Consider the following 20,470-nt stretch of genomic DNA (forward strand, 5'->3'; position numbering starts at 1 on the left):
TTGCCTATTAGGTATAGACGTAACTAAGTACTTACTGGTACTAAGTATATTTCAGGTTTTGTTACAAGAAAAATAGTTAAGTCTGTTAAATGTTCCATATGTGCAGATGCGATATTTTCATTCAATGCTTTTAACTAGAAAAAATCGTGGAGGATTGTTGCACGTAACAAGCATGAAATTTGGCATTTCAGTGCAGCCCATTTGCTGGATAGGCATATATTGAATCAAAATCCGCTAAATAATCATATCTTACTACTTACATTTTTAGTTTTAAGAGTATATTTTCCCATACGTGTTCACCACCAAAATAAACATATAAATCAAATTAGGACTAGAGTAAGGCAGTTATATACCAATTTAGTTCAAATAAAATACCAATAAATTCGATTAAACCAGTTAACAGCTATATGTTATCTTTTTTTGCTACTAAAATTTAGAATAAACATGGCTAAAGCAAGCTGCAGAACGTACGTCTGCCCCGCGATGAACAGTTGGTTGCCTATCCTATCTTGACAACAGGCGTTTATAGTAAAATTTACGTTACGCGCGGTCTAGTTATAACAAGTCTCTGGCCAAAACTGATAAAACACCTGCATCGGTTATATCGCACGTGACACTGTTTATCGAAAAACCAATTAATTCTTCTCCGATAACACGTTTTTATCAACACCTGACCAGGTAACACTTGAAACTAACATAAAAATTTCGATAAAATGTTCTTTAAGTCACCCGTTTCAAATTTATCAGACAAACTAAATACAACAAATAGATTTAAATGATATTAATAATTACCGACTAAATTTACAACAAAAAAAACATTAAAATCGCTCAACAAAAGTGTCACAATCTGTCACTATTTGAAATAAAAAAATTCTCAGGTCTTATAAAATAACCTGGAATGATGTTACCTACAGGATATGCTGGCTGATATTTCCGATATTCAGACCGAAACTGCATGAGTTTATTTTCATATTTTGGCGAAAGAGCCCAACACCGAAAAAGAAAGTTGAAATCATAGATGAAACAAAAAAAAGAAAAAAAAAGATGAAATCATAGATGAATTCAAAGATGAAATCATAGATGAATTCAAAGATGAAATTAAAGACGACACCGAAGGTGGAGGGCTCTTTTAACAAAATATGAAAATGACCGAATGCAGTTTTTTACTGACAACATGCTTGAATAAAAACTTATCAGATTTATTTTGATGCACGAGAGTAATTTGGAGGAATATTTCCCGAACAAACATTACTTGTTAAACTGACGTTACCTATTTATATATTGTCGGTGTATTATGAAAGTGTCCAAATGAGTTGTCAGTTGCCATGGATATGGACAGTGTGATTGAGCGATAATTGCACACTTCACATGGGATTTATTACATATGAGTGAAATATTCAAGTATATCATACGGTTCTTTATCCATGCGAGAACAGTTGGCCGAGGAAATTAATTTCTCAAGTGGATAAAACACAGATTTTATTAAAGACCGCTCACTGGGTTAAATGGGTACACAATAATATTACCCCCATCACAATCAGTTAATCATAGCATATTCTAGAGAGGTTTATTTATCATGGATTGAAAACTCAAGTGAATTGAGTTTGCGAATTCATTTTTAGTTATAATTGAAATACAAGATCCGTAGGTACATGATTTAAAATAGTCCCAATGGTTCAGTAAGAACGAAACAGCGCCGTGTGCTAGTGAAGTCTGTTACTTTGGGTGGGGTGAATAATGGGGTTCTCGTACAGTAGCCAAACCGAAGTAAAAGGAGGTATGGTAAACCGGATGCGTAATGGCATTGTTTACTACGGTGCAACGCAGTACTAGGTTGCATCGCAGTAAAGTATGGCAAAATATTAGCGGCGTTTGATTTGATAATCCTTACTGCTTTACAACGCTGCTGTTAGCTGTAGTGTAGTAAGCTTTGGCCGCAAAGAAGGCGATAGTTAGTAAGACATTGTTTACTGCACTGCAACAGAAATGATGCATTCAGTCTTATCTATGCAGATGCCAGCGCTTATTTCGCAAATGATTAAAATTGTTTAGTTTTAACTTGTTAACTTGTAGGGGCGCAGGTTTTTTTGGAAAAAATTATTTACGCATCTATCTCCTACACGGTGGAGGGAAGGTACCAATATGGTTCTTTTGTTTTATTTTATACCTATTAGTAGGTAGCATATATACCTACTTTAATTGGCTCTTGTATTTCCAATATTACCTACAATATTATGGCTTGACCGAACCGATTCAGCACCTACATGGAGTTCATTTATCTCCAGTTGAAGAGTTATTTAAACATTTCGAAAAACTTAGAGACGTTGCAAAAAATTGCAGAACACCCGAGATGGCAAACGGTATATTGAAATTAAACGAAGTCCTTAGACAAATTTCGACTCCGATGCAAATATTAAATTAGGTACATTCACAGCGTTAAACAATCCCAAGGAACCCGTAAAATCGGAGTTCAGGCCACTGCAATCAGCCGAAGAAAATTATACGTCCTTCTGCGCTTGAAAACAATCAAACAAAAAAACGACGGCACAATCTGGGGCTGGACATACCACATAATAGACCAAATGCAAAAACGATTAACATTTTTTTGAGTTTTAAATTTGTGAATGTATTCAGTTATTAAAGGTAATTAATTTTTCTTATTCTCATTGTTTATTCTTTCTTAGCCCATTACTCTTCAGTCATCACTTGTAAGGTTAAATAAATCAAGCACATTGTTTACAGCGTGGTAAATAATGTCCTAGTTACATCGCCTTCTTGGCGGTCAAAGCTCACTACACTACAGCTTACAGCAGCGTTGTAAAGCAGTAACGATTGCTAAAGCAAACGCAGCGTACATTTTAACATACCTTACTGCAGTGCAACTTGGTACTGCGTTGCACCGTAGTAAACAATGCCGGCACAGTCTTTAGTAAATTCAAACAGAGGAGAGAGAATACTTACCGAAAGAGGGAACAAGGCAGACTAAGATATTCTTGTTATGGTCTTATTAAGCTAAAGCATAAAATAATTTACAGCGTACGTAGAACATAAATAATAATTGTTGCACAATCGAGGGTGATTTAATAAATGATGTCAAAATATTACAAATACGACATCTAGTAATATCGAGATCTGAAATGCAATGTTTAAATTTCGAGGGAGTAAGAGGTTCAATCAACAAGCAAACGTCTCACAGCCAGATTGAATCCACTACTGCCTCCCCAAAACATAATTCCATATTTGGGAGTGGAATAAAAATATTCAAAGTACATGGTTTTTAATATGTCTGTGCTACCATGAAGCCACTTTGAGTGCGTAACATAATTTACATAGTTTATAGAGCAAAGGAAGTCGATTATGTGCACCAAGGTGTATTCGGATGGCCAAAATAAAGAACTATTGTAAATAAAACCTGTAGTATTTAATTAACCACATCTAAACTAAACGGGATTCCAAAGGAAATACATAGATGTTAATTGATTGAATCAACTGTAGGTATTATCTATTCGAAAATGGCATTTAATGTAGGTACAACGTAAATTAAACAAAAAAGGGTTCGAACATAGGACTTTTTACGAACTTGACATTGAAATGTCAAAAAATATATTCATCTCTCATGTTAGAGAAATTGATTCACCATTACTTTTTGTAAAAGGTAGATATGCCACATTGATTTTCAGACCTACATCAGTTCCTCGGTTAAAATTATGTTACACGTCATAAGTAATAAACTTATAGTTCGACAGGGCTTGTGTGATAAGCACTCAAATTAATATATAGTTTCAAAGTGAGCACACGTGTGGTAGTAGGACTAAGTTTTAAACATGTATTGACAGAAACGTAATATGGAAGTTATATGTACCTATAGCTAGTTTTAGTGAAAATTACTCCATTAAACCACGAAGTGGAACGAACAAAAAATGTGTAGACCGAAAATCCGCGTCTTCCTTTCTCTTGAACTACTCGCACTAAAAAACCCTGCAATCCTTTCAATGCTTCACATACTGAACCGCACTGAAAACTTCATTTTGTTTTATTTGCGAAAGTTGGCTGACGGAAAAGTTATTATTTTAGGTTTCTAAAGCAAGCCACTCTTAATAAAGATGAAACACTTCGCAAGTTTATGCCATATCTGAAAACTATACTTCAGACATTCGTTGAAAGGAATTTTGATTTAGATTCGGATTTTTCAGTAAAAGTTTCCTCTTTTTACGAAAAAAAAGTTACAAATCAATCAGTCAGCGTTAAATATTTCATCATTCACGTTTATTCGAAACTGAACCGCTTACTCCAGTATCTACCGAATTGAAAATACCTCTTATATTAGGGAACAAAAAGGAAATTTCCTTTTTAGACCTGAACCCAAAACATGATTAGTGTAGGTGCTGCAATTACAAAGAATGGAACAAAATGGGAGCATAATTATCACAGAGCTTAAATTAATTTGACATAGCTTCTTTCATTTTCATTATATCGAATTTATAGATAGTAGGGCAATATAATTACAGCCGACGTTGTAACGAAATGAATGTTTTCCTGACCAAGCACATAGGTATAAATTATTACTATTGGAGAAGCTAAAGGAATTCGGAGACATTTTGGTAGTGTCGCTTGATGTTTCACTTCCGTTAGTAGACACGCTGATCTAAAATATTCACGACAAAGTAGCAGCATTTATTTACTACTTTATTAGTGATTTTCGTGTAAAATGAAATTATTTGAATTCTACAAGGGCCCGAGCAATTATTTACTTGTATTGCGGGTGACTAAGTGAATAAGAAAAATCGTTTTGATCTTTCATAGGTACCAAAATGTACGTAAGGGCTGCATATTTTTACAATATAGCTCGACGCTACGGCGATTCATCTCCCCGACTAAGGGGCCATATGTAGCGAATTGCGTTACAATTATTAGTGATGTGGATTGTAAAATAACGATTTGTAAGTTACATAAAAAACGGTTATATTACGCGTAACTTACAAGAGGTCGGTTTTTTTATGTCTTTTATGAAATTTACGTAACTTACGTTTTTTGTTTAAAAAACCGTAATTTTTGTAAGTTACTTAAGTAATAGATACCTATTTGATACATTTTGATCGGTACTACCATAGATCATCAACGGTACTACCAACATTAACGATTCACCGTTGAATCTAGTTTGGTTTAATGAAGATGATACAGCATCTAATTCCCGATCTAGAACTTCTTCCAGACGACGTGTGATGGCGAAATACCTACTGTTTGGGTATTTTATTTAATACACCAAAATATATAATTTAACAACACTCACAAAATTCAAAAAGATTTATGGAATATTAAAAAAAACATAAAAAATATAAATGACAGGTAATTTTACAAAAATATTTGAAAATTACCTAAAAAACATAAATTACTGGTAATTTTACTGTAAAATTACGGCCTTTAAAAATAATGGTAAGTTACATAAATTACATAAAATACATCAAAAACAATTGGTAATTTTGCACGAAATATTACGCACTTGTAATTTAACATCACTAGTTACAATGTTCCTCGCTTCGGCATAAACGGGAATATATATGATTACTTATTAGTGATCAACTTTTATGTTGCGCCCAAAATACGCTAAACATTGAAGAAAATGCACTGAGATAGCTCAAGACGGTTCTCGCTTCTCATCCTCCTTGGAACCGAAACGTTGTGCAACACTTCGTTTATTTTACTAATTGAATAAGAACGATAAAACGAACTGAATAAATATTTCACTGAATAGCAAATTCCCATATTTTCAATAATGACCCTGTTTCTGTTTGGTGTAAATGATGAGTAATTCTCTTGAGGAACTTCCCAGTATTGTCATAGGTGGCTCTCTTTGCACCTTGCACGTACAAGAAATTGCCAAAAAGTCTTCACTCTCAGTTAAAAACTCGGTTATATGCGTACCATTTGTTGTGACACACTAGTCGTTGCGATTAAAGCTGTTATCGCTGCGTACGCGAATTAAATTTCGGAATAGGGACGTGTTATCGCCGATAAGAAAACACAGTTGCAGTTTGATTTTTCGAAGACGCGCAATATTTTGAAAAAGAAGGAGGAACGGAAGTGAGGAAAGGGAACACTTGTTAAATAGAAGAGTCAGATTCTAATCGTGGCCTCTTTGGTGATGGACGTTTGAAACGTTGCTTTATGCCATGCGTTTTGACGTATATTGAAGTTTGAACCGCGTCAATAATTTCTTAGTGTTGTTTAACTACGTTTGCATTGTACTTCCTAGCAAGAAATACACATTCCCTTATTATTCTGCATTTCCTTGTTATTCTTAAAAATAATACTTTCTTAATTTTGGCAATCGTCTTAAATCTGTTCTAAATGAACATAGAGAACTTTAGATCCGTACATTATGTAACGGCTAGCTACCGAATTGTCCGCTCGCATACTTTTGTTTCTATTTAAAAAACTATGACACTTTCTTGTAATTTGCCCCGAGGTGTATCACAGTAAGACACCCACTTCCACGACTGAATTCAACAAGGGTTTCTCGCTAACGGCAAACTCGCAATGTGAGTTTGAAATCCGTGATATGGCTACTTATATTTCATATAAAAAAATAAACTCAAATAACAAAATTTCATAATTTAGTGACAAAATATAAAATTACCTCACAATAACTAAAATCTTCTTAAAAATTCGTAAATGGACATATTACAATTTAATATTTATGAGGGACTACGCCACTTGCTGTAGTTGTGAGTTATTGTAAATTTTAGTACTCCGATATTACACCCACCACTTTTGGGACGTATAGAGTTTTATTTTTGGAAAGTTGCATATTGTAGTGAACATTTGAAAAGTGTAAGTGCGGATACATCAATTTGTCTGGAACAAATACCGGCAATTTAGTTAAAAACGTAAGTAACACAGTTTTTTTTATTTTTGAAACGTGCTCTTATCACCGGGGGGAGGACCTGGATACGATATCGTGTATAAAAATAGAACTAAGCATCGGATAGTAGAAGGGTTTTGTACGGGTTTTCGTGTAAATATATTTGGTTAACGATTAAGCGTGGCGCAACTTTGTAAACTGAAAGAAATTATGTATTCGTAAAGTATTACTTTTTTTAGATACCAGAAAAATAGAGTTGATAATAATTTCTCTGAAACGAAACGTTACATGGAAAACCCCTCAGCGGTGTCTTCTAGAGCTCAAAAAGTGTCAATAAGAAAGTGTTTGTATCTGTCAAATACCTAACATCAGAAAAAAAATAAAAACGAAATAGCAAATTTAAGTTTTCCTGGCATATCTTCGGAAGTAATCGGAATTTTATGTTTTTTTAAAACATAATAATAACTCATAATTGCGCAACTTTCCCTAATTTGAGCATGGTAATATCTTCTTTGTTTCATGGGGAGGGGAAGGGGGGGCTGGAAGTACAGACGACACCAAAAACCGTGTGACGCAGTTCAGTTGAAACTGGACTGCGGTACTATGGGTACCTGGTTAGAATCCGGGTTCGGGTATACATATTTGCAAATGTATAGTGGATTGGGTTGGTAGAGCAACCTTGACTGAAACCCCGCCCATTCAAAAATAAAGGCAAAAATAAAAATGCAGACTCAAAAAAAGTGAACTTTAAAAAACATTATGAGTAACAGCAAAATAATATACACTGTAATAGGCTACTTAATAGAAAAATATTAAGAATACCACAAATAAACTTCTACATCATTCAGTTCTCATATTATTCTCTAATACTGAAAAATGTCTCGTTGTTAATTTGGTTGGATAATGTTGCATTAGTGTTTAAGATCCACACCGCGGTGTATATAATTTTGTTGTACAATTCGCTGCGGTGCCCTTTTCTTTGCGGCCTAGTCGGCCTAGTGGTAAATCCGGCACTGCAGTAGTACTACAACTACGAGCAATTGGAAGAAATACTTCGGAGTATACCTAGATATCACATACAGCTTATTATTGGCGATTTTATCGCAAAAATTGGGAGAGAGGATATGTGTATTGTACACATTACCGGAGAAATTAGATTATACTCATGCGCCTTCAACACAAAGATATTAACATGGGTATTCGGACATCTCCAAGTGGCCAAAGAGCTAATTAGATATAGATCACTACTTACAGAGGAAAAGCACGAAAGGTGTGTAACTGGGCTGTAAGTGGGGGTTTTAAGAGTGAGAAAGTGAGACGTAATGCAATACCAGCATAATATGATTGATTAATGATTTATGAACCATTGAAATAAATAAAATAGAGACTCAAAAACAGAATTGTAATAAAAAAAGGAATACTCATTTTTATAATTGTTTTAATTCCCACTTTGAGAACCACTGCTTTAGTCATTTCTTTTTATATTCTCCGAACGATCTTTGATGCTTTCTCATGTACTACGTTGTTTAAGACATGACATTTATACAAGGTGTAGAAACCGGTTTACGTACCATAGGGATTTAATGCTAATTACTTTATATCGAAATATTTTTTTTCCTAATTAATTTATGAGAATGATGAAAATAAGTTTCTTGTAGTTGGAGAAATTTTGTCCTCATGTAATTTAATTAATTTAATTAATTAATTAATTAATTAATTAATTAATTAATTAAATTAATTTCAATTCAAATCAGTGTGCTAGCACAACCCCTCATCAAATCGCAAATGTCTGAAGAGCCTTTTACGCCAGTTTAGCATATTGTTTAACCGCAAATAGCAACTTATTTGAACATTTATTATAAGTCTCTCATTTTTTCAATAAATTGTTTTGTGATTATTATAATTTTTAACCTATAATAGTTTTGTAAAGGTGTCAGCATTAATGTATGCCCCCAAAATAATAAATATAATTTTCTAGTATGCCGCACGGACGAATTTTTGTTTCAATAGCTTCACGGCACGAGTGATTTTTACTAAAATTGATTTATAATTTCCTTAATTTCTCCGATTTCCCACAACAAAAAAATACAAGTTAACACATAAATAGACGCAGAATTATACAATCTGCAAAACCTTTATTTACAACTTTGTATTATTAGTATTAATTAGTGGAGAAAATATTTCAATATATAAAGAAATTACCATTGAACCACCTATGGTGCGTAATCCAATCATACACCCTGTTTAGGGTCCAACATGTGCAAAATTGTTTTGTTGGGAAAATAACCAAACAAGGTGATAAAAACCCTTGCTCGATCCTGGTATATCATCCATATATCTTTTTGGCGCTCGAAGTTTTACTCAAAAGATATGCGGCTATAACAAAATTTCTATTGCAAGTTACGAAAATACACGTGAGGGTGTAGTAACAGTCCATTTTCTACATTGGATTCTCTGACCAAAATAAGTAGTCAAGTAAATATAGCTTCCAATTGTGACACCTCTGTCACTCGGAAAGGGTAACACACGGAGGGTTAATAAAAATCGAATTTGATAATTAGTGACAAATAAAGCATTACGTGCAGTAATTGAAAGTTAACACGAACAACCGGCTATTCTATACAGTATACGACAATTTTTTGCACTGAAAACAGAGAATACAAGATCCATGGCAAGATGGGGATCTTTGATTAAAGACACTTAATTGAATAATTTAAAAAACCCACAATTTCTTCTTGTAATTGGATCAGTCATGAACTATTTTTATTGCTCTAAAGAATTGCAATCGGACAGCCAAGGTTTTATCGTTAGAGACTATTTCACAACTTTTAAATAATTATTCTCCCAAGTCCCAGGTGCGTGATTGATCGTTTTGTTTTGCGATTTTGCGTGAATGGGTGTACGTTTGCGTGCTGCTCTGAATGACTTCTTTATTCATTATTGTAGATTCGTTACTTAGATACTAATTTGTCATTTGCTAATTACTACCTTCCAAAGAAGGTCTTTGTAGTTAATTTTAATTTCTTGTATGTCATGCAGCTTTATTAGATTAGGTTGATAAGACGCGGATTACAATTTTTTAATTAATTTTCTCCCCAATGTCTCATTTTAAATGCACTATTTAGGAGCAATATGTACTAAATATGTAAATATGTGTTTCCTTGTTTTATAATTACGAAATTATAGCCAATATTGGGCAGTACCATAGTGTAAAGCAGTGTTTCCCAACATCTTTTTACTGGTGGCCTACTTGTGATTGTTATTTATCTCTGTGGCTCCCCTTCGCGTTAGATCCGGGGGTATGGAATCCCCCGCAAAAATTTTGGAATGTTAGTAGCTTTATACGTGTTTTTAGACTCATTGACGTCTTTCTCAGACTGCACAAAAATGCATAGAAGGTAGGCCATTAAATGTGGTATTTCAATATTTTAATACTTTAGATTACTTAGATCAAAATTAATTTCAGTTATTTTTTAGTTATCAAGAAATCATTGTCAAGCTCATTTAAAGCATCATTTTTGGCCACACTAGGTAACAGTAGCAGCAGTAAAATTTTCTGTAATTCACAGAACCACAGTCGAGGCTCTTTTGTGTCACTTTCAACTGTAGCTAATCTTTAAAACTGCCCTATTTCAGTTCAAAAGAACAATTAATTAATTTTTTTTTTTTTTTTTATGGATTTAGGCATCGACAACCAAGGTCATTAGCTACCGCCTCTTATTATTTGGTGTTCAAAGTAGATCCTTTAATCCCGATCGCTTAAAAAACTCTAGGACGTTAAGTATTTCCTTTGTCATCATATCCCTCATATTCTCTCCCACAAGAAAGTTCTGCCTTTGTTGAACGAACAATGGGCACTCAGTAAGAATATGGTTCAATGTTAGTCTTGTGTTGCAGTTTTCACATTGCGGTCGTCTTTGTCCCGTTAGGAGATAGGACTGAGTGATGTTCGTGTGTCCTATTCTTAATCGGCAGATGGTTACCTGGTCTCTCCTAGAGGTGACTGGAATGAATTAATAAATAATAAAATTATAATAAAGTTAATTATATTCAAGACGGTTTAATTTTAATTAATCCAAATAGAGTGCAATGTAACATCGCAACGTCTAGATTAATTATGTCTGTCCCCGAATCACCCCAGCGCTAACATGTATATTATGATTATAAAGGCTACTTGTAAATATTACATCTCTAATTCAAGTAGTTAATGTTAAGTAGAAAGAATTTACCTTGTAGTGCAGTATTTCGATAGTGAGTTACATTTTTAGTAACGGTACGATTTATACGACTAAATTGCACTTTTCTTTACTAAGTAAGTTGTCTGCCTAAGTTGCACATTTCTACTCGTACATATTCCTCTGTCAACGGATATCTTTGATTACCCACCCGAACGCTTTCTTTACAAGTTAAAACTTTGATCCCATATTAAGCGATTGGCCGCGCCTGAACGTAAGTTTTTATTTTTGTTAGTGTTTTTGTTGCACAATCAAATTATGTGTATTCAGTTCTGAACTACATATATGCCTTAAAAGAATTTATAGCTTCGAAACCGTCAACGTCGATATTGTTGATATGATGATATTCTTACGTGCCGGTACCAGTAGCTAAGTGTACTGATCTTTGGTATAACATACGGTTTGCGATGCCTATATATAAAACATCAACATACTCGTACTTGCTTCAAGTCTCACCTTCTCTTGTTACAAAAAAGAAAATTCAAAAATTGTTTAATTTTTGAAAATCGTGCCAAGTATAGAAGGTGCCTGAATATGAAATCATTAGTATTTTACTACTTTTACTTTCTGTTACAATTGCTATTAATTATTGTTAATAGGTACGTGTTTCAACAATTTCGCTTAGAGGAACGGGCGATCAAAAATGAGTTGCTGTCCAGTCGCCTTTTGAAGTTCAATTTAAAGTACGATTTCCCATGCAAACAAATATTCCAAAGAAGACTCGACAGAATTGATTTTGATCGCATAGTACTCGCAGTGTAGGTAGGTCCTTCACACAAATGCTAATGAACACCACCGCATATAAAACAAAAGCTTGAGTGAGGTACCAATGTACAGTAAACAATTTCTTCTCTACATGGTGTTACAAACAAAAAATACTAACGAGATCAAACCGTCCCAAAGTATTGTTTTAATGAAATTTTTAATACTAGGCAAGCATGTAGTATTGAACTATACCACCTACACAGTTTCCTTTGACTTTTCAGGACACAGTATGGCCCCAGCATACCGGCACACCTCAGGGAGAAGTTTTGTTCTGTCGATCTTCTGCTTACAAGCTATTTGTATTCATATTACAAGCGGTAAGTACAAATTACTAAGTTCCATAACGAAATCGGAAATTGTATACCTAAACGTTTACATTGTTTATAAATGGAAATAAATGTTTATCTGAGAAATAGGTGCCGATTACTAACTTTGCTGAACATCCGCACCGTAGAAAGTTGCGATTTTAAAGGGCGTAGCCCTCAGGCATGTTCTGTTACTGATGAAGTATTTTGGAGATATAATTTCATTTCATTTACCGATTAAGCGTAGAACTAGATTCATTCCAGCTGTTGTTTCTGGAGCGCCGTAGATTTTTCCGAACGTTCCTTGGGGAAATGTAATACACAGCATGATGCAGATGAAAACATTGAAATGAAATATTACTGTGTTATATTGATATTCTTTTAAAACAAAAAACATATACTTTTGACGCACCATCAGAACTGCATCTTATTTCGGATTTCAAATTTGTTTAAAAGCACTTATCATTGTAATTCAAATTGAAATACTGTACAAGGATATCGTTTTTGTGAAAATAATGTAGGTCACACCTTTTTTCTAACATTTCCAAGCTTAAAAGCATTCACATCTCACGCGGGCCCGCATTCTTTAATCGTTGTTTGAGGAGCGCGCACAAACCTACAAAAATCTATTTGCATGTTGTTTGCTCAAAAGAAACATTAAAAGTCGAGGGGAGATATATTGAGGTATGCGTATACTCACCTTCAAAGGAAAACCCTATCAATAACGGGGATTTGGCGTGAGAGTATACGGAAATTCTTTTTCTTTATGTTCAGTTTCCGCGCGCGTTCAACGATAGATGTAAAAATGTGTTTTAAGAATGTTTTTTTTATGTTCAATAATAAATTGATTCTTTGTTACGCGTGCTTTGAGAACAAATAAAGTCTTTGAATTAGATTTAGAGGAAGTACGATTGGATTCACTTTGAACTTCAAATTGATTATCGAATTCTGATGAGCGATGGCCATGTAGTAAGGGAAGCGTTGCTTAATTTATTCTTTTCCCTCCTTTATCTACTAGGTAGGTATTTTTGTAATCCAAAAGGAACTTCTGAAAGCTTTCTTGATAAGTGGAGCAACTTTCAGATCAGAGAACCATTTCTGATAAACGTAATATTTATGAGAAACTCTTCTTAGAAACCAAACAGAACATAGAAAAAAATGTTTTGATACGCTCACGGAATAATACAAACACAATATATTAAGTTTCTTAGAACTCGAATCTGCCTTACAAACGTAAAAAAAGATACCAGCCCAGGACCTGATGGCATATAGTACATATTACTACAGAATCTGTCGAATAAAGGAAAACAAGACTTATTGGAAATATACAATTTCATCTGGACACAATATAACTTCCCAAGCAGGTGGAAAACACAACTCAGAAAATTACAGGCCAATTTCGCTCACATGCTGCATGAGTAAACTCTTTGGAAAAATGATTAATATCGTCTAATATGGTACCTATTTGGAAACAAATAACATAATCACTACACGCCAAAGTGGTTTTAGGAAAAATCACTCTGTTTTAGTTAATTGAAATAGGCAAAATATATCACTTACCTGTCGTCATTCAATTGCTATTTTTTTTCTTTTTTTTCTTTTCTGGTACAAGGAGAATATGGCGAGGGAAAGGAAGAAAACAGGATGGAGAAGATTTAATTAATTGACAGATAAGCGAATGCCCAACACTACCAACGACGCCAAAAGACCAAAAAACACCTCACACGCAATAGCACTTTACCAACAACAACTATTGAATTGAAAAATGTTATCAGTAATGTATCACAATTTCCCAAACTAAAAATTAAATCAACGTATGCATGCTCCATCTACACAAAAATGAAAATAATACTATTTGAAACTGAAATTTAATCATCGGCTTCAACACACTCAACGATAGATCCTATTGTTAAGTTGGACACAGAGGTGCGAACCGGTTTCCTAAATTAGCAGCACACTGTAGTAGTAGGTAGTCTTCGACCTCGAGAAAGCATAGGACCTGGTTTGGAGAAGAAGGGTAATGGAAATTTATTTATTTATTTATTTAATCAATTTGAGTTGCAAACAGGACAAACCTAAAATAGCAACTACATCGTATTGAAAAAAATATAAATCAATGGTAAATGTGACATTCCACAAGCATAATCAAAATAAAAGCTTAAACAAGGTTAACAGAGTAAATTAAAATATAAATAAAATATTAAAATAAAAATAATTTTAACCTTTTCACTGCTGCGCACGTATATATACGTTCTGAAAATGCGGAATCTGTGTGCGACGTACGTATATATACGTTGTACCTGTTTAAAATTCTGTGCTAGCTCCGTATATTAACGTGCTGCAATCATTTGCACACCATCGGAAAGCCCATTTCGTGAGCTTTCCAACGAGTACCAACACGACTCAATTTAGTTTTGTCCAGTACGCTAAAAACGGTTTCAGGTAACACGTGTGCGCATTTATTTTGTTGTAGTAGTTATTTATTCAGACTTTTGATAAATTGTTTTATCCATAAGTCAATCAGTAGATGGCGGATGAATACGTTGGATTGACGAAGTAGGACGCTGCGGTTTATTTTTTATTTTTTTTTATTTTTTTTTTATATAAAAAAATTAAATAAAAAATAAAAAAATCAAAACAAAAATAAATAAACAAATTTTGATGCCCCTCCGATAAAATACATTGAGCTTTACTTCCTGACCTTGCTGTGCACGTATATGCACGTGCTGGGTGCTGCAAATCAATCTGCTGATGACGTATATATACGCGCGACGATTTCTCTCAGTGCGACGTACGTAAATATACGTTTTGTACAATTTTAATTCAGCACAGGCTGTTTACACTCGAATTTTTAATTTAGCAGCGAAAAGGTTAAACACATAAGTGATAAATTAGTATGCAGGACACAAGTGATGTGCTACTTAAATTCAACAAAGAGTAGAGGCAAACAAAATGTAATTACGTACAGTGTGAAATAAAATTAAAATTAAGATACAGTAAAATAAATGATGTATGGCATGATAGTAAATGCGACGCGACGTGTAGAAAAGGAAAAAGGATAAATAGCAAACAAGTTTAAAAAGTCGTTATGCAAACATAAATGACGAGAGCGTTTTTCCTCCTAATAATATTAATGCTAGGACCAGGAAAAAATACCGGTAGGCACGATATCCTTACCCCATTCTCTTTCAAAAGAGCCGCCTATCGTCGAAGTCTATACAGTATGCACGGAATCCTTGGACCAAGCCTTTCCAAATGAGCCCTATATCGCCCAAATTGGTTCAGTGGTGTAGAAGGCGTACGGGTGACGGACGAACGGACGGACGACAAAGTGCAGCCAATAGCGATTTTTCACTTTGAGGAAAATACACTAAAAATATGCCCCCTGCACCATGTTGAAGTACGTCACTGACCACAATTTTAAAGCACGTACATTGGTAGCAAACTGTTTGTAATTTTGGATACCATAAAAAATGTCTTTAAAAAATCTTGTTTTGAAGATATATCGAGTGTTCCAGACAAAATGTTAGCCCTGTATGTAGGTATATTTTCATACGATTAAAGCAAAAGAAAACCATTGAAAAATTCACTTCGTTTCGGTTCATTTTTATACTTGATTCGGGCGCTACATGTGCCTTTTACAATATTTATTAGATAAAAACAACTGCATTTGACATACTTAGGTAAAAAATTATAACTTGACAGGCAGCAATTTACTTTGAAGTTATTAAAACCATCCACCGAATATCCATCCACAGAAAAGCATTTTCAACACATCTTTAGGTAAAGACATTGCGCTAATTTTAAATACTTCACAGTTACAAACTATGATTTCAGCCAATTTCGCGAGTTCGATTGGTAGGGGATAGTAGGTAAATTACGGCGCGTGTGGCGCAGTTCAGTTAAAGCTGGACTGTGGTGCTAAGGGTCCCTCGTTCGAATCCGAGTTCGGGCATGGATATTTGTAAATGTATAGTAGGTTGGGTTGGTATAGCAGCCTTGGCTCAAACCCCGCCCACTCAAATATAAAGGCAAATAAAATAATAAATAAAAATGCCAATGCAAGTATTGTAGAAATCAATCTGAAGACATAAGTATAAGCGACAATGTAAACGAATTGAAAGAAATTTGTGTTTGTAAAAATAAACGGAGACAAACATTCTTCGTTGTTGTTCGTAGTAAATTGATTCTTTTAATGCATAATTTCAAAAATAAGGCGGACTAAGGTGGCTTTCCTGAATAATAATATACTTACAACAAAAACATCGTCCTATGTTCTCAACTCCTCACCTTCAAAGGTGAATATCTCGATGACCACTGAAAAATGTCGATATTCAAATATATTCATTGTTCCTTATAATTTCGTTTGGTGTAGGTCTGTATTTCCCATTAAATCAAAAATTACTCAATGATTTTGTCTATTCCGAAAAAAAGAGTTAGATTGCTATCCGCTGCAATAATTTTGAAAATTAAGTAGGTACCTATCCTCTTAAAGAATAATGCTTCAGTTGAAAATATTAAAAAAAGGAGTGTATGTAGATCAATAAAGGAAGAAATAAGAATTTTTGGGAAGTGCGGTCATACTCTGATGATAATGCTTTTCAGGATCCTTGAAAGATTTATCAACTTCTTTTGTACGTGTTAAATCGCTAATGTCTAAGAAAGAACCGTCGCATACTTCAGGCTCGCACGTTGAGGGGTGGTTTCAATATATGCGAAACTGAAGTGAAAGCTATAATATGCGTTTCAGCTATGCTTTTCTAGAATGTCGAAAACATATAAATGAATTTGTCGGTATGCAATTTGATTGTTAATCAAACTAAGGACGAACATTTCGGTTAAAAATGCTACCTACATTAAAGTATTCAAAGAGACGTACGAAATTATGATTTTAACCGAATATAAACTAAGTTTAGTTTGGCGCGGTTTGTATGACTCCTTTGTGGGAAATCCAAGGCAGAAAGCGAATAAATTGCCGTTCAGAAAGCAGGATTTGAAATTTAAGTTGCTCATTAAAGCAAAAAGCTTCACTTACGACGCGTAGTTATACTGTATTATAGATTAGTGCCCTTTAATCTGTACGTTTAGGTGCTAGTAATTACAGAGGATCAATAGGATATCGCCCAATCTCGATTGCAGGCGTTGCTAAGACAAATTTCTGTTAATTATTTTGAAAGGTCAAACTTTCATCTTTGAACGGCAAAATCAGTATCAAATGCAACGATCTAGGAAAGCAAAACCAGAGAGAGAACTACTGCAAGTGTGAAAAAGAAAACGCCAAAAATGTATTATTTTGTTATGTAGATAAGGTGTGTGCTCGAAATCGACCTGGACGGATAAAGGAATTTGTGAAAAGCTTCTGGAGTTGGCTTTTACGGTGTATTATGCCCTTAACTCTAGACTGCACTGTTGTTCTTACTGAAAGCGTGTAACTGTGCAATTGAATCCTGCAGCTGTGCATTTTTTGGATTCTCAGAGCGTGTAACTGTAATGGGGAAATTTCACCGGGAAACCTTTGAGCTTAGTCATGTATATAGGAATCTGAAAGTAATAAAGTTGAGCTGCTGTAGAACCCATCGATTGGCACTTCAAGAGCGCGCTCTTGTGTCGCCACCCGGCCTCAAGCTTGTAACTTTGGCCATTTGCTAACGCCAAGGGCCACCGAATCAATATTTCATCCCCGTTTGAAGGGGTGGGGCGGATCCAGATTGTTCGCTTTCTCGCAGTACGCGGCGCACCAAGGCACACCATGGTGGCCGTCGCGATATGCTGTATCCTCGTGCTTTTAGCGGTCTTCATAGTCATCATCATCGTAGTGGGGCAGACCATCGGAGAACCTCCGCATTCTTAGCCTTAAAGTATTTAAATCGTCGTCGTCTTCCCCATCCTTCACCCACGCGGTAGTGTTTGTTGTTTCATTAATGGTGCACATAAAAAAGTAACTAAAAAGGATTTATTCAGGACTTTTTGGAGAGTAGGTAAACGAAATTTCAAGGAAATGGAGAATGTGGCGACTGACCAGGAACCTTCAACAGCAAAGTTCAAGACAAATTTCTCCACCTGAAAGTGCGCAGTCGACTGATAATTACACGATGTCTCAAATACGTCGTCACGGACTTTCACAAAAACATAAATGTTGTTAATCGTGTAAACGCTAGTGATGATTACCTGTACTGTAGTTTTACACGTTCTTAGGTAAATAACTGACAATAGAAATTATAACATTACCTCGAACCATTGTTGTTACGATAGCACCCCTAATCAACCCCCATTCATTTATAGTTTGTATATTTTTTGATATGAGATGGTAGAGTGGAGAAATAAATACTCTATTTTGAGGTATAACGTTGTTATTTTGTACCATGAAATTATCATAATTTTACCCTTTTACATTTTGATAGTGTTTGTAACATGATATAAAAATAATAAAAAACAAAAAAAGTTTCGTATTTGTTTATTGATGAAGTGACGTTTATGTAAACTTTACGTGAGGCACCTATGTAGGTATGTGCTTACTTATTTTTAACCAAACTTTGCTCAATCCAAACCGCATTAGCTATTAGAGGATTTATGGCCACTTTCAAAGGCAACCACGTAGTAAAAATAAACTGAAATTCGAAAATTGCGGTTAAAAGCCATGTAATAAAGCGCATTACGGAAAATAAAATCTATTTTTAAACCTCATAGTTTTTCCATTTGCATTTTACGGGTTGATCTGTTTTTTTACTACGTGCAAAGCATTAAAGGGGTATACGCTCAAGCAAGGTACGCAAGGTAAGTATTTCTTCCAATTCGTTATTAAAGAGGAATCTGTTTTTGGAAACACTCAGCTTTCGATTTTATGGATCTTTTACATGACAAACCCACTACTGAGCACTACGCTTTTATGTACCTGTCCTTTCATTCTGTTTGAAATGCTAGTTCGTGTGACATGAAGTCGATTTCAATGTCTGGAATCTTCGATACCTATATTCCTAGTACGACCTTAACTGTTGTACGATGTGGTCAAATTCATGGTGGAGTTTTTTTTGGAAAGGACACCCAAAAGTGCTTATCGAGGGTAGTACCTACTCGTACATGCATTTGTTTGTACAAACGAATTTTGGAAAAGAAAAATGGTAGTGCATTTACTACAGTTATTGTTTGATAAAATTTTATATACGTATACAATCAAATCAATGCAACAGGTGCACACATTGAAGTGTAAACCTTAACAGATTCGATTAAGTTTAAATTTTGCAATTAAAAAGGACGCATGAACTTCGTATGTCCACGTAGCTTGAAATATATGGCAACAGTATGTTGTTGCTATAATGCACTGGATCCTAAGTGAAGAGTGTTGCTTCGCTTAATTTTATAAAGGTGGAAACGACTATTCATAAAATAAAACGGAAAAAGCTCGCGGATAAAAAGAGGAAAAAAACATTTTTGCACTTAATTATTCAATACGCCATTGTTTACCACTAACCTTAGGGAACATTTTTAATAATGGCACAGTTATAAACTATGTGCCGAAAAGGGAAATTCGGGTTGAAACTTAAAAGAGCGGCTTCGAATAATATTCTTAACTTTTCGGACTTGCCTCTATAAACAAGGAGAGGGGGGGGGGGGGAGGTTAACCACCGAAAAATTCATAATCGTTTCGAACTCTGAGCGGCCCAGGGAGAAAACGAGTACGTTACGAATGTGCAATGTTTTAGGTGAATTAAAGAAGCATTTAGCGATCACTCTTTTTGTGTTTCCGCATGTATATGTATATATAGATCGATGCTCCTCCTGATCTCAAAAACCGTTGGGAATTTTGTTTTTGGTACTTTATAGGTATACAAGGTGATTTACGAAGGCTATACACTGTAGATCTCTGAAACTGTAAGAGATAGGTATTTTGATGCGTAACAAAATGCCGTTTTGAAACTAAAAAAATTCTGACTGCTTTCGGAGATATCCTGAAAAAAAATTGCCGTTTTTGTTTTTATATTTTTTTGTAGAACAGAATTAAAAAATACTTTCTTATTGCCCCTTTGTGAGCTCTACAAAACGGCATTGAAAGATTTTCAATACAACGTTTCGTTTCGGAGAAAGCATCATTAACTTTATTTTTTATATGGCCAGTAACAAAAATACATACTGTACTGAGTAGCTTCCTGGAAAAAGGAAAATTTGTTTGTTATTATTATTTAGAGGTCTATGTCCAGTTGTACAAACGCCGATTAAGGTAAATCAATGATTAAAAATATTAGAGTGATAGCCACCTTCGATTATGCGGTGGAGTGTTTACCATTCTATATTTTTAATCGTTGATT

At 34.6% G+C, this 20,470-nt stretch overlaps 1 protein-coding gene across 5 annotated transcripts in view; it reads left to right on the forward strand.

Moving 5' to 3' along the window:
* Nucleotides 1-20,470, forward strand: part of LOC116162958 (cubilin) — a 170,492-nt gene that overhangs the window by 61,687 nt on the left and 88,335 nt on the right. For all 5 annotated transcript variants that reach the window (XM_031476752.1, XM_031476751.1, XM_031476753.1 and 2 more), the window contains exon 3: nt 12,084-12,179. In XM_031476752.1, coding sequence (XP_031332612.1) covers nt 12,092-12,179 — 88 coding nt within the window. In that variant the 5' untranslated portion in view covers nt 12,084-12,091. The remainder of the gene's footprint in view (nt 1-12,083; nt 12,180-20,470) is intronic.

This window comes from Photinus pyralis, unplaced genomic scaffold (assembly GCF_008802855.1).
Source record: "Photinus pyralis isolate 1611_PpyrPB1 unplaced genomic scaffold, Ppyr1.3 Ppyr1.4_LG2, whole genome shotgun sequence".
Classification (NCBI taxonomy): Eukaryota; Metazoa; Arthropoda; class Insecta; order Coleoptera; family Lampyridae; genus Photinus; species Photinus pyralis.